This window comes from Macrotis lagotis, chromosome 3, assembly GCF_037893015.1.
Source record: "Macrotis lagotis isolate mMagLag1 chromosome 3, bilby.v1.9.chrom.fasta, whole genome shotgun sequence".
NCBI classification, from domain to species: domain Eukaryota; kingdom Metazoa; phylum Chordata; class Mammalia; order Peramelemorphia; family Peramelidae; genus Macrotis; species Macrotis lagotis.
In genome coordinates this window covers 49,262,935-49,285,913 of record NC_133660.1, presented here as the reverse complement: position 1 = coordinate 49,285,913, position 22,979 = coordinate 49,262,935, and the positions used below count along the sequence as shown (strand labels likewise).

The 22,979-nt window shown below is 34.1% G+C and overlaps 1 protein-coding gene across 1 annotated transcript in view; it reads right to left on the bottom strand.

Moving 5' to 3' along the window:
* Window positions 1-2,480: 2,480 nt before the first annotated feature.
* NDST4 (N-deacetylase and N-sulfotransferase 4) overlaps window positions 2,481-22,979 on the bottom strand; it is a 445,770-nt gene continuing 425,271 nt past the window's right edge. The window contains exons 11-14 of the mRNA XM_074228617.1: window positions 21,605-21,775; window positions 19,792-19,901; window positions 9,678-9,780; window positions 2,481-7,043 (exon numbers count right to left, since the gene is read on the bottom strand). Coding sequence (XP_074084718.1) covers window positions 6,924-7,043; window positions 9,678-9,780; window positions 19,792-19,901; window positions 21,605-21,775 — 504 coding nt within the window. The 3' untranslated portion in view covers window positions 2,481-6,923. The remainder of the gene's footprint in view (window positions 7,044-9,677; window positions 9,781-19,791; window positions 19,902-21,604; window positions 21,776-22,979) is intronic.

The following is a 22,979-nucleotide window of genomic DNA, read 5'->3' as shown; positions in this document are numbered from 1 at the left end:
ACCTCTATAGATTTCCATCTTCACCCCATCTCCTTGACTTTAAAAGGAAGTCTTTCTGTTGTCACTCTGTTGATTTGTATTTTTATTTTTGACTGTCTTCTCCCAGAAGAACTTGTTTCTGTAATGAATTGCACTTCCATGTTTTCCTCAAATTCTATAAGATTCTTAGATTCATCGTGTTGAATCATTTTCCTTTAATTTGTAATATTTATTCATATTTGTTACATGTATCCATATTCACCCTGAACTCATTGACAAGACCTGAAGGCCTTCTCTTACTAGTTTATTTCTTATCTATTATCAATTTCCTTCTCTTACTGCTTCATTTATCTATTTGTGTTCAGTATTCTTGGAGATTTCTAAAATCATTGGTTCTACAACTTTCTTCTTATTATTTTCCTTATGACTCACTTTCTGACTCCCTCCTTCTCTGATTATGGTTTCTATGTGGGCTGAATTTCAAAGCATCTCAACTTTCTTTCACACTGGGCAATTCATGATTTACTAGTCTAAATAAATATCCCAAATGATTTTTAGGTAATCAGAATTGGACCTGTTTAAATGTAGTACCATTCCCCTCAGATGTGATGGAGTTCTGCATAGTTCACCATCTGTGGGTTGTCCTGTCTTGAATTTTTCTACTCCTTCTGTCCCTGAGCTCTCTGGCCTAGCACTGGCAGTTCAGATTCTGTAGCACTGGGGCTTCTGGGTTGCAGCCTCCACCCTGAAGGGTGGAGACTAAGCTGTCTGTTGAGAGCTCTCAGTGCATTGGAAAGGTCAGGAACAATGGGGGATTTTAACATCAGCCTGGGTTGTGGCTTTGAATCTGCTGCTGCAAACTGGTGGGAAGTATGAGAGGGATATGGAATGAGCTTAGAGTCAGGGAGCATTAATTCTAGGGTTTTTTTTTTTTAATTTTGTTTTTGATTCTTTGTACCCAAACCATAGGAAACAATTGATCTTTGATGCATAATTTATGTTTGAGAGAGGTTTAAATGATCATGGGAGTCAGAGAAAATGTCCAGTCCACCATCTTGCTGTTCATATAGTCCATTGATATAAACTTTCAATGAAAATTAGTAGGAAATAGCATTAATATAATATTTTTAAATTAAATTGAAAAATAATTCTTGTTTGATTGTTTGATGATACTTGAAGAAAAGTTTCTTTAGAGCTTGGTGAGGAAATAGAGGAACTGTAGAGATTATAAAAAGACTTCTGAGGACTCTTCAGGGCTCTGGAATTGCTGTCAGTGGTTATTTGTTATGTCTTATTTTGCTCTGTTTTTCCTTTGCCTTAAGGTAAGTTTCTCACTTACATCAGAGAAGAGCAACTTAACATGGATGGAAATCATGTTGTGTAATACAGGTTATGGAAGATAGGCCCTCTCTTTAGTTCTTCTATCTCTAATTATTCCTAGATTCTTTCAACACTTTGTCCAAGTGCCACATCCTATATGAGGTCTTTCCTGATCCATCATCTCCCACATTATCCCAAACTCCTGAGGATTCCTTACTTCAGTTTACCTTGTAGTTTTGCTTTGGTTTGTTTTTGTACACATTTCTTTGGCATATACTTTTGGGTATACATGTCATCTTCCCAATAAAATGCAAACTTCTGAGGGACAGGGACTTTTCATTTATATCTGTATTCCTATAAAATCCAGCATAGTGCCTCAGATGAATAAATATTTGTTGAACTGATTGATAATGAGGCACAAGAAATAGCTTTCTTTAAAAGACGATTCTAAGCAGTAAGTTAAGAACAGTTGCTAAATCTGTGCTAGTGTAAGGAGTTCTCTCATTGAGAGTTCCCTCCACCAATAAAACCACAGGTCTAGATACACTATTTATTTTATATTTATTAGATATATTTAGGGATTTAGAATTGGTTGGGGCCTTAGAAACTTAGAAGAGGAGAAAAGCAGAGAAAGAGACAGAGAAAAACACAGAGACAGAGAGAAACAAAGACAGAGAAACAGAAATGGACAGGGTGTTAGGAAGAATTTCAAGTTGGGGAGAGTAACAAGTCAAAGAGAGAATATTTACTTTTAGGTGAAGGAGAAGGTGAGAAAAAGATTGAGGAATAATGAATATATTGATGATATGATGATGGTGATGATGATGATGACAGAATGAAAAGAGAGGAAAATGAGTAGAAATGAGTGAAATTCAACCCATTTCCTCAAAAGGAAAAGAAAGAAGGCACTAAGGATGGGACATTGTCCCATATTTAAATTTGCTAGTCATGAAGTGACATTATCAGTACCACATCAGCTCAATGAATTCTTGAATCAATGTCATTTCAGAGATGAAAGGCAATTTGCAATGAATATGTATGGAACATTTCTAAGTCAGGTTTTTAAACTCAGTAGATATCTGTGCATTGAGAATATATATCAACAGAATTCCATCTAGTAACAAGAACTTATAAGATTATTAGAGGAAAATCAATAAAATACCATGACATATTAGCAGAAGTGTTTATTCTGTAGAGGTGAGAACCAATAATTAGTTGTATAGAATACAGCACTTAATTTCAACATTTTCAGTAAATACAGATTTTTCTTCCCTTCTCCCCAAGAAAAATACTTTATGTGATCAAAACTTAAGATTTGTATAAGCTACTTTATATGTGTATATCCATGTATCTGCATATATAGACACATATACTATGAATATGTCTAGATATGCTTAGAGTTAAGCCACATTTCCATTGAACAGAAAATCTTGTAGAAAGGCTGTTAGCTCATGTCTAGAATTTTTTCCTGGCATGTTTGTTGAGGTACTTCCTAACAGTGTTGCTGAGATTTTATAAATGTCCAAGCTCTGGAACAATGAGCACTTGAGATAATATTTTGTTTCATATAAAATTTGATTTCATATGTATATGTATGTATTTGTACATACGTATATGCACACATATACAAATGAAAGAAAATTATAAAATTTAGTTTCATATATTATATACATATGATATAAGCATTGTATTCATATATATGTTATATATACTTGTATATATGAAACTAAATTTTATGAAGAAAGTATATATATATATTTTCAGTTCTTATGATATGATTTGATACTTATGGACACAGTGAACTGATGGATTGGAGAGATAACAAGAGATTAAAAGAAAAAACAAAACAAAAGCACCATAATCATTTTAACTTGAAAATAATGTATGTTGAACTAAAAGTAATCCATAGATTTCAAAGACACATGAATTGTTTTTGTCAAAACAAAATAAAAAAAGTATTCACATTTTCATTTTCTTTCCCTATGTTTGTCCTTCATGTCATTTCCCCAAAACTATTTGACCAGCAGTTAGACAGGACACTCTTAACCATAACATTTGTTCATTATAGCATAACATCATTTGTTGTCTCAAAGATGAATTTAGGAATTTAGAATTAGACGATTATAAATATGATTAGTAATACTATCTTCCTTTTCTCCCACATGTTTTTCCCTTCTAAGAAACTTTAATTTCAAAAAAATTGCAGCATTTAGAGAGGAAAAACAACCAATTCTGTATGAGGGATTGTGTGTAGATTCTCTCTGGATTATAATTATAATTAAATGAAAGAAATAGGCTAAGGCTTATTTTAAATATTAATAATCACTTAAATTTCACTTTGATTATGAAATTGTGAAATACCCCATGTATACAAATTATAGTGTCCTGAAATTTCAAAACACTTGGTTAACTGAGCTTGTGCCCTATTTCAAATAACATGAAAGCTATTTTGAATATTTGATAGAATTTGGAATAGCTGTTGGGGTAAATTCAGATATTGATTATAAGCCCTGTGATTTGGGGAAAAACACTTGACATCTCTGAAACCTAGCTTAAGATAAGGTGATAATACTGGTATTGCCTATTTCACAGAGTTGTGGAGAACTTTTATGTGCTATATAAATGTAAAATATTATTTTCATAATCTATATACAACACTAATAAAATGTTTTTGGTCTGTTAATTACCCAACAGGATGTATATATGTACACACATGTATAGACATACCTATATACACATACATGCATGAACACATATGCATGCGTATTTATATATGTATGCTTATACATATACTTAAACCTAGAAACTTTCTGAATCAACATAGTCATAGAGAAAAATTATCTTTTTTAGATATCACATATGAATTATTCCCATCTATTACCTTTTCAAATTAAAAAACCCACAGAGCTGGAGTGATTTATATCCTGAAACTGATAGTGAGTTCAAATTATTGAGTTAAATGAAGAATATAGAAATGGATATATATATATATATATTCATATATATATATATGTATACACATATATATGAGTTTATATAAAGGCTTCCTTCCCTTCTCCTTTATTGCTATAATATAAAATATGCCCTTTTTTCCATATGAGGAAAAAAAATGACCTCCCTTTCATTGGAAAAAATTTATAATACGATTGCAAGTAAAACTAATCCATTTAACCCTAGAAACATGAGGGCAAAAATACATGTACTAGAAAGTGGCAGAGTCCTGCTAGGTTGGATGCATTTTAGTTAAAACCATGTCAGTCACCTAAAACTCTGCAGAGGTATAAATTTGAATGCTATGATTGAGCCACATAGAAAAACATAATGAACAAAAAAGAGCAAACCCTTGGGACAGCACAGTACAGTAATACAAGGATTTCTGAAGTCAGATGACCTGAGTTCCAGTCCCACCTATGATGCTTAGTATCTATGTTGATATTGAGCAAATATGTAGCCTTTCTTGGCCTCAGTTTCTCTATTTAAAAATATGACCTATTGGCCTCTAAGTACACTTACAGTTTCAGATCTCTTATTTCTGATTCTATGTCTTCTTAGTTCTAGCAGGTTATAAGCTCCCTGCAAGGTAAAGACTATGTCTTATTCATCTTTGAATTCTTCAGCAACTAGTGTGGTGAGAAGTTATTCAATGCATATTTGTGGAGTTGAAAAAAAAACACAACAAAAACCATTAGAATTTCTCCAAAATATCAGAAGCTTATAGTTACCATTAGATATCATGGAACAAATAAGAAGTCAAAATTTCACTTTCTTCAACCCAATTGAAATGGAAATGCATGATACAATTAAAACAATCAAAGACATTATTAACTTGAGGAGGAAAAATAAAATAAAAACTAAAATTATTTCCTACTACTATATGGTTAGGTTTGTGTTTTCTTTTTTTTTTTTAAATTGGTTGAGTTCTCAAAAATGGATCTTTCAAGTTCCTAATAGTTGTATAATGAGTAATGTTACAAGCAAAATTATTTAAATTCTTCACAGGATTAATGAAGCCCAGTATCAGTCAGTGTAAAAAATCTTGGCCCACAACAAAACTTTTCTGTATAAAGCCTGTATTCATGGCTAATGTTACCAAAGCAAGCCTGCCTTTTTAGCCTGTGGTAAGTTTATCTGTAGGTAGCACTTTACAACTTGACAAAACCACATTACTTCAGGTGACTTAATGGGATTAAAAGGAATCTCTATAGTAGGTAGAATAACATCCATTTAGATTTTTCAAAGAACAATGGAGCACCCAAAAGAGAAAGGGAGCATTTCCTTTGATCTACAAAGAGCTTTTGAATTAAGTGGTCTCAGAAACAAGGGTATTTGGTGAAAAAATGATTGTTAAAGGGGCAAAGTAAATAAGTAAATATCTTAGGGTATTTTCTTTCTTTTTATAATCCTGATCCTTTTTTTAGTGGGTTTGCTATTCATAGATTCATAACATCAAAACAAAATAAAACACATAGGGAAGAAAACAGATTCATGGTTTCAAAATTGGAAAATCCAACAAATTTGGAGGACAGAGGATGCATGTGTTTTAGGATTCTTTTAAACAGAGCTTTATGTCCTCTGTCCTCAGTCTTTTCAAAAAACAAGGTTTGGTTTCTACTCCTCTCCCTCCTGCACCCCATCCCACATATATGTGCCATTGTCACGGTGCAAATAATTGAGCTAATAACATGGCTGAATTTGGGACCCTTCTAATGATGGTTTTACATTTACCGGAGACATTATGACAAAGTATTTCAAGTGAAACCACATCTCAAACCATGATCATGGGCATGGGGATAAATCTAGACAACTATAATGAAAGACCTCTTGGAAAGTGGCATAAAAAAACTAAAAAGCTACAGGAACAGCAAAAACTGCAACAGTTTTAGCAAAGGTGACACATTTTTGATCAGCCTACTTCCTTCAAAGACAAAAGGAGAATGGGGGTCTTTGTGTACTGGGTCTGTTTCACAGAGGTTCACTTAACATTCTTTAGTAAATCAGCAGAATTCATTGAGGATTCAAGTCACACTGTAAGAAATGCAAAGGGAGGCTGATGACATAAATCATGGAAGTTTAAATAAAACAAATGGAGTGTGGAAAGATGATCTTTTTTTTTTTATCAATTAAACCAAAATTGACTAGCTAATACAAAAGAAAAGAAACAGTAAGCCATTGAATTCAGACATTGGGCTATTCTCAACCTCAAAATGCATTGATAGACATTTTGGGCCCTTGCTCCTAGTGAGACAGATTGTAGATGAAGGCTATCAATTGTACATTCAGTTTTGTGAATTTTCTGGTTAACAGAGTAACTGGAATATATCATGAGTCTCAGATTGGGTATGAAATAATGCCATGTTAGTGCCTTGCTTCTCAAAAGTTGACACAGATTAATCAATGCTAGTAATTGTCAGAGTGTGCATATAATAGTGGATTTTCTTTTTCTTTTCACTTCAAATTTCTTCTTTTTTGTCCCTTTTTTCTTTTCTTTTCAGAAAGAGAAACTTATCCACAAAGTCCTCTGCTGACAATCACAAGTGCATTGAGAAAGAATAAGGTGTCAATTAGTTTATATTCTTGATAATAAAGGTAATTGTCATATGAGGCTGGGGTCCTTCTTTCCAGTGCTATCTTACTTTCTGCAGTTCCTGTCTCAGCCACGATGGCAGAGGTTGCCCCAGTCTGTGCAGAAGTTTGGATAATTCCACATTATGATCTCGGTAGTAACTGGAGAGGAATGCTCTAGACTGAGTGATAAAGAAACATACAAAGTAAGGCAAAAACAAAGTAATTAGTTAAGTGGAATCTACATTTTTGTGGAGGATCTAGAAAGCTCCAAATCTCAATGTCTGATTATTTGTTCCACTCCCTCTACTTCAACTGCCTCTCCCTACACCCCACAGTCCATCTTTTCCCTTTGTTCTACTGTATATTGTGTATGTTTTAAAAGAGGATTCCTTAATACCTCACTAATATAAATGTTTAACTTCTCACAATAAGCTAAATTATTTATTTCTGTATCGTTCAGTAAGCAGTATCCAGTGATTTCTTAATGAGTCAATGAATGGCACAATTATTCCATGAACATTTTTCAAGTGCCATGGCAATAAGATACCTCTATAGTAAAAACCTCTCCATAGGCCTTGTGTTTCATCTAAATGAGCAGGAGTAGAATATTCATGGTGGTAAAGATTGGTAGGAATTTCACACTAGGAGGGAATATGGAAGGAGTCTGGCTGAAGGTCAGGAAGGGAAACTAATGACAAGGAGGGGGTAAAACCTTCATGTCTTTGGGAGAGAGACATTGATAGTAATACTAGTTCATAAAGTGAGAATACTATATAAATATATATATATGTATGTATACATATATACATATATGTTTATATATATAAGCTTAATATTAAAGGAATGAGATCAGTGATCTAAAGCATTTTAAAACAGTATGGGGGCATGGGAAATCTTGTCTGGTTTTATAACATCATAAGTTCTTTCTACAGCTTTAACTGGTTGCTATAGCTTGTCTCAATATTTGAATCTTGTCTTATTCTAAGTAGATCAATTGCTTGACTTCTCTTATTAAGTAAGGGAAATAGAGAATGGGATGGTAGCATGTATTAAAGGCACCAAAATCATACTGATGGGTTTTGATTTACATAAACGCTTTGCCCAGATATTTTTTACTTTGTCTATAATTGATGGATAGTTTATCACTTTCTTGATTTTCTTATCTTAATTGTTTTAGTGACAATTTTCTATAAAGAAGCATGCTGTCATGGAAATGGGAATAAAAATCTTCCTTGAGCTAAAAGACTTTCGAGTTAGGTGATGGATCAATGATGTTCCTAGAGTAGCCTGATGAACTTGCAGTCTTTTGAGAAGCTACTCATTGATAACAATAAACCTTTGATAGCATCCCTCATAAACGAATATGGATTTTTTTCAGGCACTTTGTTGAAAGAACTAAAGCCATCTCACAAGTCTCATAAGTCTAGTTGGACCAGAACTAGAGGAAAGACTGCTCTTGGTTACTCTCAAGAACTGAAGTGAAGTAGCATTCAGCATATGTCTGTGTTTTTGTGTGTGTGTGTGTGTGTGTGTGTGTGTGTGTGTGTGTGATTAGTAGTTCCAAAGCTACCATTAATGGCTCCCTCCTTTTTAATAGCATACACACACACACACACACAGCCTTTTTTAAATTCCCAATCTCTGTTTCTCTTCCCTGTTCTACTCAATGTTTCTCCAGAAAAAAACTACAAAAGGGAAAGTAGGACCACTAAGCAAGCCTGTGGGCTACCTTTCATAGGTTAGCACAAAAGAGTGACCCCTTTCAAAGGTGTCTGTCTCCTCAAGAGTCAGTTGTGAAACTTATTTCCCCTAAAAAAAGTGAAGTCAACCATTGACCTTTAGGGCAGCTCCTATCACTGATCCTGAATCAGATGTCTTTAATTTTCATACCTTCCATAGGAATATATCTTCAAAAATTCCAAAAGATTTACTTCATCAAATTAAGAAGACAACTAATAACTTTGAACAATCCATATAATTCAAGGGTTCTTAATGGAGGAATCCATGCACTTGAACTTAATTTTTTTTGGATAATTTTATTTCAGTATAAATGATTTCCTTTGGAGCATCATGAATTTTATTCTATATATTTTAAAAATCATTCAGATATGCGTTCCATAAACTTTACCAGAATGTCAGAAACAAAAAATGATTAAAACACCTGGTTCTACATGAATCCTTCAGGTTGTTCAGGGTTCAGTTAAAGTCTCCCACTTCCTTGAAACTTTTCCTAACTACATGGACATCTGTGGCTCTCACTCTTCTCTATATTCTTATTGTATTGCTTTTCTAACTTCACACAATTTAGTTAAATCTTGTCCTTTAGATTTTTCAAATGGATTAATTATATTTGCCTTTCCAACTAGACTGCAAACTTTTTAGAGGATGAAAATGTTTTAGGTCTTTCTTCTTTCCCCAAGGACTTGAAATATGTTGGTTAATTGATAAAACTTCTGTAATCTTCCTGAAAAAATAAGTCTTTAGGTAGAATATAGGGGATTAATAATAATATTATTTCTGTACTTCACCCTGAATTCAGTCTATTTGGGAAATGCTTAGACATTTGGAGGGTCAGTCACACCAATTTTATGTAACTTTAAAGAAAATATTTTATTATGTTCAGTATTTGTGGCATAATTATCTTCAACAGTAAATTAGAAAATCATTGTTAAACATGTCTTTAAATCTAGCAAATTATTACAAATTGATTAAGTATAACTGAAAAATCACTGTATTCATTTTTGTATCACCCCTTACTTGAGGATTTTTTAAAAAAGAAAATGAATTCAAAAGCTGGAGGGGAAAGATAGTACCTCTAGATCCATTGGTGGGTATTTTCGGCCTTTACTTTTCCCAAGGCATTTGGTTTTTCCTCCTTCTAGTAGCTGACACCAAAAGCCCTTTTGGGGGTCAAACCTACAAAGAGTTAAACCAGAAATTATATCAAATTATATAGGGACAATTTAGGAAGATTCTAATTAGTAAGACTCTAAGAATACTTTATGACATGGAAGCATCAATATCTTTCCTAACTACTTACAATTATTATATACAAAATGGTGTCTAACATTGAGACATGAAAGCTGTGTGTTCAAACATATCTACTCTAATAAAAGATCCCTAGGTTTTTAATGCTAATTTTATCTTAACTCTCAATTAAGTCCTGAAAGATAGTCATTCATAAAAAATATATGACTAGATAGTCAGAAGTCTCAGGCATATCTATTGTTATTATTTCAGATCTGTGATATCATCTATATAGAAATTCTGTTTGAAAATGGCATATATTAATTCAGAACATTTGTAAAATGATGGGATTGGCCTAGATAGTCTCTAAGATTCTTCTTAGTTCTAAGTTTATGGTCTACAATTCATTTGTCACTCAAGAAAGTGAACTCTGAGGCCATTTATTTTAACTTCCTCATCCTTTCAGTCAGGAAATTGAGGGGAGGCTAAATAAGAAACTTACCCAAATCTACATAGATTTATAGGGAGGGAATTTGAACCCAGGTCCTCTCACTCAAGAGACAATGATTTTTCTATTGCTTTAAGTTGCTTCCTTCTTAGAAGTGACTTAGTGTGTGGCTTGAATCTAGCTGGTCTTTCTGACTTCCATCTAACAGATCATGTTCTCGCTTTCTCTCTCTCTCTCTCTCTCTCTCTCTCTCTCTCTCTCTCTCTCTCCACACAGACACACACACACACAGACACACAGACACACACACACACACATATTATATATATATATATATATATATACATATATATATATTTGATGTGTCATTATTTTCCTTGATTATTTTGAAATTAAAGAATGTAGCTAAAGTAGGAATGTTCTTAGCATTTTATAGCTACAGTCATTCATACATGTTTTTTCTTCCATGGAATTTAATGTTCCTTGTTCTCAGGACATATCATATTGTACCAGATCACAGTTTCTATAAAATAGGGATAAAGATAACCCTTACTTCCCATGGTCATAATTTTAAATCACTTAGCATAGTACTATGTAATTATTTTTTTTAAGGTTTTTGCAAGGCAAATGGGGTTAAGTGGCTTGCCCAAGGCCACACAGCTAGGTCATTATTAAATGTCTGAGACTGGATTTGAACCCAGGTCCTCCTGACTCCAGGGCTGGTGCTTTATCCACTGTGCCACCTAGCCACCCCTGTACTATGTAATTATTATTATTTCTATCTATACCTGTATGCTAAATTCTTAGTGGATTGTTTCTGCATGTAGCAAATAATTAATATATGTTTAATCAAGCTGTATTGAAGATAAGAACAGTCATTTTTTCTAAACTTTTAATTTTTTTTCATAGAAATTTTAAATAATTTCCAGAAGATATCTTATCTATGAGTTATCATGACCTTCCACAAGTCCTACAGACACTACACTTTGATGAAGATTAAAAGATGACTTATTTCAAGCTAGAAGAGACCTTTAAGATAGAGTATAATCCATTCATTTTACAGATGAGGAACTGAAGTTAAGACCCAGTTCAGTTGACTAATAAAGTCAGATTAAAGATTTTGTATGCAGATCTTTTAGGACTCTCTCTGCTAGGTCATACTGCCTCTCTAAGTAAAGGTGACTTGAAGTCTATGTAGGGCATATTGACAAGTTTTATCATACTGAAAAAGGCTTCCAGTATAGTCCTGGTGAAAATATGTATTACTTTCTAAGGATCAGCATTCAGAGAATCATCATTAGTAGGTTGCATCCTAGACAATGAATTCTTTGGCCATGGAAATCCAAGAAAAATGCACAAAGTTTCCCAGTCCTATGTGGCTCCCTTTCTCTTTGTCAGTGTTGGTAAAAATATGAAATAGATGAACTAAATGCCATATGATTTTTTAATTTGCCTCTAAATATTAACTATGACTGCTCTAAAGGGGAAGTCCATAACCAGTGTGAACAAGAAGACTAAGCACATTGTTGCCTAAGAAACAAATTCTGCTCGCCCCTGCTTTTTATATAGTTGAAGAGTTAAGAATGGTTTTTATATTTTAAAATGCAATAATACTATTTATATGTAAAAGAAGTATTATTCTTTGCTGTCAGTTGAATAAAAATGGAAGTATATTTGGTCTAAAGACCATAATTTGGCAACTCATGAAATAGATGTACAACTGGAGGGTGTTCTTGCTATAAATGAAACCAGAGACAGAAAAAAGTTGCAGTTGAATGAAAGGGTGGGCAAAGGGGAGGGCAGCATACAATATATTGAAAAATATTCTCCAGAATAAGAAAGAGAACAGATTAAAAATTTAAATTCCTTTTTCTTTTAAGTAATAATAACAGTTAATTATAAGTAACATTTTTATAACACTTCAAGATTTTCAAAATGTTTTTTGTATGTTAATTTATTTTATATATGTTAAAAATATCATGTAATATGAAATTGCTTAGTTATGTGAACAGATCTGTGATTTCACTGATGTATTTTCTATATAGTTGATGGTGGCAATCCATATCATAACTGCCTGCCCTGTGCAACCTTGTCTGTGTCCTTTCCTGATGTTTCCGAGCAGGATTACCTAAAGTAGTCATAGTCTTCTTTTAGATCTCTTGATATTGCCTATATTCTGGTAGAGTACACAAACTGTCAGTCTTATGTGACCAGTTGTGTTTCTCGCCAGTCATATATCTTTCTGATAATATCGTTAGTATCCTGTATCCTGTAAAGTTCTCTGTTTATTGTTTGTCACATATACCAAATGAATCTCTATTGCCTATATGGTTACTTTTATTCTTCATACAATGTACTATTCTAAAACTAGGAATGAAATGCCAGAAAAATATTATTGTTAAAATGATGGGTATTTGATTTTCAGATAAGGCTGGGGATATTAACAAAATAGAACTCATTCTCTGCCTCCTCATTTGTCCATTGGTGCCATCTGTCCAAGATACTATAATTTGGTGGATCGGTAGACTATTGAGTAGCATCTCATAGGAATTTTCCATCCACTTGATTTTTCGGATGAATGATTTGAATGAATGAAAAAGCCTTTATTAGGTGCCCACCACTGTGCTTGGAATATAGACACAAAATGAGACAATTCTTACCTCTAAAGAACTTATACTCTACTGGAGAGAGACATAAAGGGGACAGAAATGAGGAAACAGGTCAAAGGACAATTAATTCAAACAATCTTTTCAGAAACAATATATTATTGATTTGATTACTAAGCCAATAAACAAAAGGTGAAAAGTGCAAGGGGAGGTATACACTGGCAAGGCAGATTATAAGATAATCCTGGTAATATGGGAAATATATAGCTCCATCTGAAACTGGCTAAAGGTAGCAGTATAAGTATTTTTGCACTCAACAATTCACTCATTCACCAATCAAGGAAACTCACCACAAGATAGAATTTCCAAAGATGAGTGGAGAAATTATGCCGAGGGAGTAAGGACATGATTTCTAGAAGTCTAATTAAGAGAGTGTGGTTTGTAATAATATTAATAATAACAATGATAATAATAATAGTATTTATGTAGTGCTTTAAGTTTACAAAGCATTTTACAAATATCTCATTTGATCTTCATAACTACTCTAGAATGTAAGCACTATTAAAATCCCAATTTAACAGATGGAAAACTAAGTCAGACAAAGTTAAGTGATTTTGCCTAAGATCATATATCTCGTAAGTATTTGAGACTAGATTTGAACTTTGATCTTCCTAACTTCAAAGTTTCAGATGGAGAAATGGGGCCAACAGCAGGGTTAGTGGCAAAATAACTTAAATAAATGATGAAATTTTTTTCAATGATCATGGACCTCATATAAAGTTATAATCTCATATGGTTTGATATAACTAAAATCATATCTTCCACAAACAGATACAACTGAAGAGCTGTGACATCTATGGAAAATTCCTCTTCCATTTGGATTACATAATGAGTTTTCTTCCATTAGGTAGGTCAATATTTTTGGTGAGTAGAAATCTCCCTATTTTATTCCTGGCTTGATATCATCAACTCTGTATCATCGAACTGAATTATCTGATAGATGTTTTAAACCTCTGATATGGTTTAAACAGTCAAGGGAGGGGTGGCTAGGTGGCGCAGTGGATAGAGCACCAGCCCTGGAGTCAGGAGTACCTGAGTTCAAATCCGACCCCAGACACTTAATAATTACCTAGCTGTGTGGCTTTGGGCAAACTACTTAACCCCATTGCCTTGCAAAAACTAAAAAAAGAAAAAAAGAAGCAATCAAGGGAGAATTTTGGAAGGGAATCTTTAAGGTGGCATTGTGTTTAGGTCGCCATTCCTTTATATGCTCTTCCAAGGAGCACCTGGGAACCATCTTTCCATGTGGCAGCAATTTCCTTTATCTTCTGGTTTCATTTATAGAAAGTGTCAATATTTATACATATAAGTTATTCTAGTAATGCATTCACTTGTTGGCCACTGAAAAAGAGTCTTAGTCAATGGATAAGTTAAAATTTGCGTAAAATATAAAATTGTGAATCTTAGGATTCTGTTTCCTCTTTTGTGCCACCTCACTCAGTAATTGCAAAAAGTTATTTGTATTTTTATTTGTTACATAGATTACCAAGGCCAAAATTTCATCACCACTTAGTCAGTCCACAAGCATTTATTAAGTATTTACTATGTTCCAAGCATTTTGCTGAACTGGGGCTACAAAGAAAGTCAAAAAGAAAAGGCCTCTCTACCTCAGAGAGCTTGCAGTCCAATAGACTGAAAAACAACTATGTATATCTAAATTATATACAATACAAATGGAAGATGATCTCAGGAAAGGCACTAGCTCTAGGGGGGACAGGAAGATTAACCCTAGGTCATGAAGGAAGCCAGAAAGTGGAAGAGAAGATGAAGAGTATCAGAGGCATGGTTGACAGTTGATGAAAAGACACAGAGTAGAGAGAGAGTATTGTGAGATGGTCACTGTCATGGTTCATATGTATGTGAAAAGGCATAAAGTATTCCCTTAGAAGGCAGAAGTTATTAAGGGCTTTAAAAGTCAAGTGGAGAATTTTATGTTTACATGATCCTGAAGGTAATATAGAGTTTATTGAATAGATGAGAATGGTGTAGTATTTTGAGTACTTGGAATCAGGAATATTCATCCTCATGAGTTCAAATCCTTACTCAGACCCTTACTAGCTGTGTAACTCTGGATAAGTCCTTTAGCTCTGTGTGCCTCAGTTTTCTCATCTGTAAAATGAGCTGGAGAAGGAAATGGCAAACCACTCCAGTATATCTGCCAAGAAAACCCCAAATGGGGTCATGAAAAGTCAGGTACAGCTGAAACAACTCAACAACATGATGTGGTTAGACCTGCATTTGAAGAAGATTACTTTGATAGAGTGGATAATTGACTGGAATAAGGGGAGAGAATGGAGGTAGAGACCAGCTAACAGTTAGCTTCAATAGTTCAGTCATGAGGAAAATAGCACCTGCTGAGTACATGGAGAAAAAGGGACATAATGAGAGAGCTATTGAAAAGGTCAGAATGACAAACCCTGGCAAGAGATTGAATGTGTGCAGTGAGTGCCAATGAGGAGGAGAGGCCTGACACTAAGGTTGTGAGTTTGAGTGACTAGGAGAATGGGTTTCTCTCAACAAGAAGAAGGTTGATTATTTACAAAGAATTTATTAGAGGTCTGGGCAAGAGCTGAATTGGATTATAATGTGGAGGAGTTGTGATCTACACAGTGTACACACTGTCTCCCACTTATTCTATGATTTGTGACAGTGACCCTCCTACTCTTCTCTCTGTCTCTGTCTCTGTCTCTCTGTCCCTCTGTCTCTGTGTCTGTCTTTGTGTCTATCTCTGTCTCTGTCTCTCTCTCTGTCTCTGTCTCTCTCTCTCTGTCTCTCTCTGTCTCTGTCTCTCTCTGTCTCTGTCTCTGTCTCTCTCTCTCTGTCTCTCTCTCTCTCTCTCTCTCTCTGTGTGTATCTCTGTGTTTGCTTTCTTTATCACACAGATGGCTGTGTCCATATAGTTAAAAAAAAAGCAAGTAATGATTGACAACCCCTTGGTTATTGGTTCAATGGAACTAGTCAGACTTGATAAGTTAGATCCCAAAGCTTTGTTCTATGCAGATCTGTCCAATGTTGCTTTTGTTCTAAAATGTATATTCAGTATCAAAAAGGAAGGACTCTTACTTTCTTACTTACATGGCCTGATTATCTCATCTAAACTCCCAATATGTCAGAATATTAGATTAAGACAAACTACAATGGTAAAGGAAAAAGAAAAGCAGGAAACAAATGAGAAGGTAAGTTTTGAATTTATTGCTTATGGGACTGCTGCATGCATAAAACATGGAAAGGGTTTGCATTTTTGCTGCTCAGCAGATGTTTTAGAAGGATGAAGTATAATTGGCTGGGATGTAAAGTTAATTAGTTGCAGAATATTTTGTTGCCCTGGGCCCATTTCTATAATATGAGTGCACCTGCAATTTGCTACAGCCCATATGTGAATTCATTTAGGAAAAGGGGGAAATTTTCATCAAAGTTCCCTGCCCAGTCTATTATCAGAGACCTAATCTTTGTAGCTGAAGTTGTCCTACCATTAGTATTAATTAAAATTAAATAAATCACTGATTAAATGGATAAATTGATGGTGGAATCATTTCCAACCTGGATTTTTCAATCTGCTCCTTGCCTTACGCACTCCTTTCCCTTTCATTAATTTCCCAAGAGGAGAAACAACCCAGCATGCACAAAAAGCAAAACATTGCAGAACTATGCCACTAAACAGCACTTTAATGCCTCAGGATGAGTATATTTAATCGAATTAAGGTAAAAATATGGCACTGGAAACAATGCCTGGAAATTGACACAGATAAAAATGTCTCCCTTGCACTCAGGTAGTACCAGGATTTTAGGAAAGAATGATCAGTGAATGTTCTTTGCAACAGCTGCTCTGAGATAGAGCTTAAAACAGCACAAATACTCAAAGATGGAGGGTTGACCTGATTTGCAGAAGTCTTTTTGGAAGATGAAATTGTCATAAAGTGAACTCCACATCCTATTAATGGCTTCATTTTCCTCAATGCACTGGGAAGAAAAATTAATCAATCAATATGCATTTAGTAATCAATCACTCAGGGCCATTTGCTACGATGATACGTAATCAATAAACAAAGACAAAAATAAAAATTTCTACCCGCAAGGAGCTTATATTCTCTTGGGGAAAAGAAAATTGAGAAAATGAACACCCCTTGAAGATTATTTTAGTTCATTGCTTTATAGTTTAGTTTAAACAAGGTGTTAAGTGAATCAAGGAGAAGTCATTCCAAGTCGCAAATTTTAGACAAGAATCAAAATGTGAATGCAGAAAGGCTATCTTGAACATCTTTTATATCATTATTCATAGATCTTTGCACAGGAAAGACATAAACTGAAAATGATGCTTTCTCCACTTAATTAGATTCTCATATTCTAAACTGTGATCATATATATTTACTGAATATCAAATCATCATTTATAGTAAACATGATGGATATATTTTAAAAAAGGACCCAAAGTACTGCAGGTGGACAAAAACATGTATCCAAACATCAATAAATAAGACATATTTAGAAAAATTACTAAGATTGTTTTGCTTAAGGATCTGTCATAAAGGACCTGTATAAACATGAAATCATTCATATAGGAAAATCATTCATAAAGGAAATGCTATGTGTAGGACCAAAAATCCTTTTTCCTCTTTAGAAGAGTGAGATCTAAAAAGAAACAAAAATGAAAACATTCCTTCTTTCACTTCTAGTGAAGCTTATATTTACTTTATGTCATGCATATATGTATATATGTTACATACATGATAAATACATATGGATATATATAACATTGATTAATCTTATGTGCTGGACACTGTTGGATATACAAAATGAGGTGAAAGACAAATTCTTGTACTTGAGTATATAATCGTCCATCAGAGGCAACATGTAAATATATTCAAAGCAAGCTATGTAAATAGGATAAATTTTTAAAATCTGTTTTAAATATAAATAGAATAGGTAAGACATCATTAATCTTCTGCACAAGAGGAAACTATCCTGGAATTAAGAGGGCTGGGGGGAAAGTTTCCTGTAAAAGTCATGATTTTAGTTAGGATATGAAGGAAGTCAGAGTGATGAGTGATGGGAGTACAGACATGAGAGAGCATTCCAGGCATAAAGAACAGGTTTTTTAAACTTTCATTCTATCTACCATTCATTTTCTGTTTTATGAACAATTACTCAAGTCTCCCTAATTTTGGGACAACGAGGTGGCACAATGAAAACAGTACCAGACCTATATAAATCTGGAAGACTTATAATCCTGAGCTCAAATCTATCTCAGACATTAGTTGTCTGTGTAACCCTGGATAAGTCACTTAACCCTGTTGGCTTTAGTGTCTTCAACTATAAAATGAGCTGGAGAGAAATGGCAAACCACTCCAGTAGCTTTGCCAAGAAAACTCCCAATGAGGTCATGAAGAGTCAAACTTGACTGAAAAATGTCCAAACAACAACAAAGTTCCCAATCTTAAAAAAAAATTCAATTGTTTTATCCAACCATCCATTCAATCCTATAATCTTTTTTCTTTAAGCGCCAAATTTTAAGGTAAACAAAACAAAAATTACTTTCTTTCCTCTGCTTCTTCTTTCCCATTAACTTCTCAGTTCTTTGTGGTCTGGCTTCTGACCTCACCACTCAATTGAAAGTGCTTCTATGAAGGTTTTTAAAATTTTTAAATCTGATATCTTTCATGGACATCATCTTTCTTGACCTCTCTAAGCTAAGAGTGAATCCCCTTTACATGAGATCTCTTTTCTCCCTTGATTTCCCTGACTTGTTCATGAGATGGAGAGATTTATGGATCTTCTCCAATTTCATTATTGATTTTTGTCTATGTCTATCCCCTGAATAAAATGCATGTTTCTTGAGAACAGAGGCCATTTTTAATTATTGTACAACATTAGTACATTGTTTTGCACAAAGTAAATGCTTCATAAATGCTTAGATTAAATTGGAATGAATCCATGTTTACATGAAAGGAGTTTTCCTACCTTTGATACAAATTGTACCTTTGGTCTTCATGACCTGCGTACTAGTTCCAAGCTCAATCTATTTACAGTAAACTCCTATGACTCCTCAACTTCCAGGATCATGTGTATAAAATGTTCTATTTGTCTTTTAAAACCCCTTTCTGGTTCCTTAGTGAAAACTTTTTTCATATTGGTAAAAAATGTCAAAATTTGAATTCTATTGATATAACCTAGAATCCAAGGTCACTTTTATACTACAGTGAGACACCAGAAAAGGACTTAGAGGAGGTTTTCTTGTTACAGTCATATTTGTGGTGGAATAACTATTGTCAAACTTGGAACTAGGAAACCACAAAACCTTACCTTAGATATTTATTAGTTTGTAACATATTAGGCAAGATACTATCCACTTTCATTCTCACTTTCACCATCTTTAAAATGAGAATACCAAAACCTTTAGGACACTTGTCTGTTCATTTTTTTTGCAAGGCAATGGGGTGAAGTGACTTGCCCAAGGTCACACAGCTAGGCAATTATTAAGTGTCAGGTACTCCTGACTCCAGGACTGGTGCTCTAGCCACCCCTTCACTTGCCTATTCTTAAAATTGCAATACTGTCTGCAAAACATAAGGCAAGTAAAAATTATTATTACTATTATTAGTAATAATAACAATTATTAATCATAATATTAGTAATACTACTATTATTATCCCAAGGGAATTAATAGCAACTCATTAGAAAATCTTTTTATTCCAAGGGGAGATACTAAGTACAAAATAGAAACCTCTGTTTTTTGAGCAGCCCACTGAAGTATGAATTTCTGACATTATTAATGATGTTATGTTCACATATACCAGTGATAATTTATGTTCTCAATAACAAATGAAATCATTCATAGGAATAGACTTACGTTAGAGCTTCTGAGTAATTATAATGAGGAGCAACTCCCAGAAACTTCTGCACTTCATCCATCACAGTAGCTGGGTCAGATCTCAACTGTTGTCCGTCAATAATTAGTAACTAGAAAACCCAAAATAGTAATTTTAAGAACAATTAGAATCTTAGCTGTTTCTCTTGCTATGACAAAAGTAAGTCATTGTGGAATCAAAAAGAAGATGATGTACACTGCCTAGAAAACTAGGGGTTCATGAAGTTTTTTTAAGTTGCTAAGGTTAGTATTGCTACCTTGGGGATTAAATATCTTATTCCAAAATTTCAAAACCTCATGTTGGAGCTAAAATTAGAGACTGATGAAAGTATTAAGGAAAGAGTAATACTGCACTTTTTTCTTTTTCACAATCCCATGATCATGTAAGAACATAAATATGATGCTGGAAAGGTCCATAGAGTCCACCTGGTCTCAACCCTTCATTTTACAGTTGGAGCAATAAAGAAAGGTTAAGTGACTTTTCCAAGGTCACTCTGAATTTGAAGCTAGTCCTCAGAATCCCAAACCAGTGTGTTTTGCTGCAGTACCATTCTGCCTCCACTTGCTGTTCAAAGGCTATGAGGGTTTGTAGAATGTAGGAGTGTTTGTATATTCTTATTTCTTTGACATGTAACACACAACTCTGTGGATAAACAGCAATCTCCCTCCCTTCCTTCCTTCATTTCTTCTTTCTTCTTCACCTTCCTTTACTTCATTCCTTCTTTCCTCTGTCTGTCTTCTCCTTCCGTCTGTCCTTTCTTTTTTTCCTCTATTTTCCTTCCTTCTGTCCTTTCTCTTTCTTTCTTTCTTTCTTTCTTTCTTTCTTTCTTTCTTTCTTTCTTTCTTTCTTCTTTCTTTCTTTCTTTCTTTCTTTCTTTCTTTCTTGCTTGCTCGCTTGCTTGCTTGCTTTCTTGCTTTCTCTTTCTTTCTCTGTCCCACTCTTTCACCTAGGCTAGAAATGAGATAGCCTTTTATGCCAACTCTACTGCAGTTTTGATTCACTCCATTTCTGATTTGGTCAGTTTGCTCCTATGGTCAGATTTCATCCTATTGGTGCAGGCATGCAATTAGTTTCAATCCTCATAAATCTCATAAATCTTAAACTCAAGAAATTCACCTGTTTTGATTTCCCCCAGTTTCAGGGATTATAGTCATGTTACTCTACCTGCTTACTTTCCTAAGTTGCTGCCTCTAAATTGTATTATTATGAAACTGCTTAATTACTAGTTATTCATTCTTGACTTTGAAACAAATTATATTTGATTTTGTGGATTTTAACCACATGAAAAGCAGGTACATTCCAGGACAGACTAAGGAGGAAGACTAAGAATCTCCTTCTGAAAAGTGTTTCCTAACAACCAATAGTTTATTCAAGCTATCCTGAAGTCAAGGGGATGATGAGAGAAGTCCACTTAATTTATCCCTAATTTTATTCCTATTATAAGAGTAACACTTGGAATTTTAAATCTATACAACTTATAAAATTAATTCAGATTCCCTGGTGGTAAAAAAAACAATTATGATCTAGATTGAACTATTTTAATCTCAAGAACCCTTTACACTCTTAAACATATTGATGACTCATACTCCCCATAAGACCTTTTGCTTATGTTGGTTTTATATCTTTTGATATTTTATTGTATTAGAAATTTTGAAATATCTTGAAATTATTGTAAAATAGTTTCAGTATCCTAAACAACTCTGAAAGAGATATCTGAGACCCCTAAGGATCCCTGGACCATACACTGAGAACTACTAATCTAGGGAAATGGTTAAAATGATTTCAAGATATTACCTGAGAAGTAGAAAAATAAGTTAGCCATCTCTCTATATGGATCGCATACCATCCAGGGGTCAGGCATCTCTTCTGTAGCATTTTTAATTCAGATGGAGCCCAATGTCCTGTCGTAATAACTTCATAAAAATTAAATTGCAGGGCAGCTGGATCCTCATGAGATCGCTGGTGCTTGAACAAAAAAGTTAACCACAGAGTCAATTTCTGTAACAAAGAAATATAAAATCTATAACAGGATTCCAAGCTTTCACACAGACTCTGAAAGATTCATAAATTGATTTCAGGCTCACAAATATGGCATTAAGTATAGGGTCTGACCAAGATTTGTTTTAAAATATTTTTACAGTATGCACTAAGTAGAATTAGTGCAAGTAAGCCAGCTAAGTTCAAGATTGTTTTTCTCTCTAAGTCAGGGTTGTCCAAAATGTGGCCTGGGGCTAATGTGTAGCACAGTATGATATGAAAAGGTTAGAAATCATATTTTTACATAAGGAGAACTAGTTTACATTAAGTCATCATCAGGAATTTGCTAATTGCAAATCAAACAAATCTGAGAAAATAAGAGAGTAGCCCCCCATCTAATAAAATTAGGAAAAATCCAAGGAAGAGTGGGGAGTCAGGTTAAGCTTGCTATATAACTGGGGCTCTTAATCTATAGTCCAGATACCCCCTTGCCGAGAGAGAGAGAGAGAGAGAGAGAGAGAGAATTTCTGCTTGCACGTGTGTGTGTGTGTGTGTGTGTGTGTGTGTGTGTGTGTGTGTGTGTGTGTGTGTGTGTGTGTGTTTTACTTGGAAACTTGAAAATCTGATCAAGACAATCTAACCCTAAAAATAAAAAACAGGGAGAAAACTACAGGTTCTTAATTGATACCACAGAGGCCAGGGAAAATACTATATCCATATAAAACTTGTGGACTCATATATCTGTTATAAATATAAGTAGTATGACTAATATTCAAGTTGAATTGGAGATTCAAGGTAAATTTGTCTCCCAAGTTTTAGGGTGATGTTACTCATAACTTGAATATAGATACTGGAAAACATATTTTAAAAATAAGATATATTAGCTAAATCCACATGGCAAAGAAGTCCATAAATGAAAGGCAGAAAGCAAAATGGAAATCATTTGGGTGGAGACCAATGAGAGGAGAAAAGCAATTTTGTTCATGAAGTATAATACAGACCTCCTAGAGAGCAAGAGAAAAGAAATTTTAGGTAGTACATTGACATACTTAGAGGATGCAGAGGGAAGATGACCAAAATTATTAGTCTATAAATGTCATGCAAACATTGGTTAAAGGTATAGGGGATAGTTAGCTAGAAAAAAGAGAAACTCGGGAGATGATGGTGATGGCAAATGTTACTTGTGGGGAGT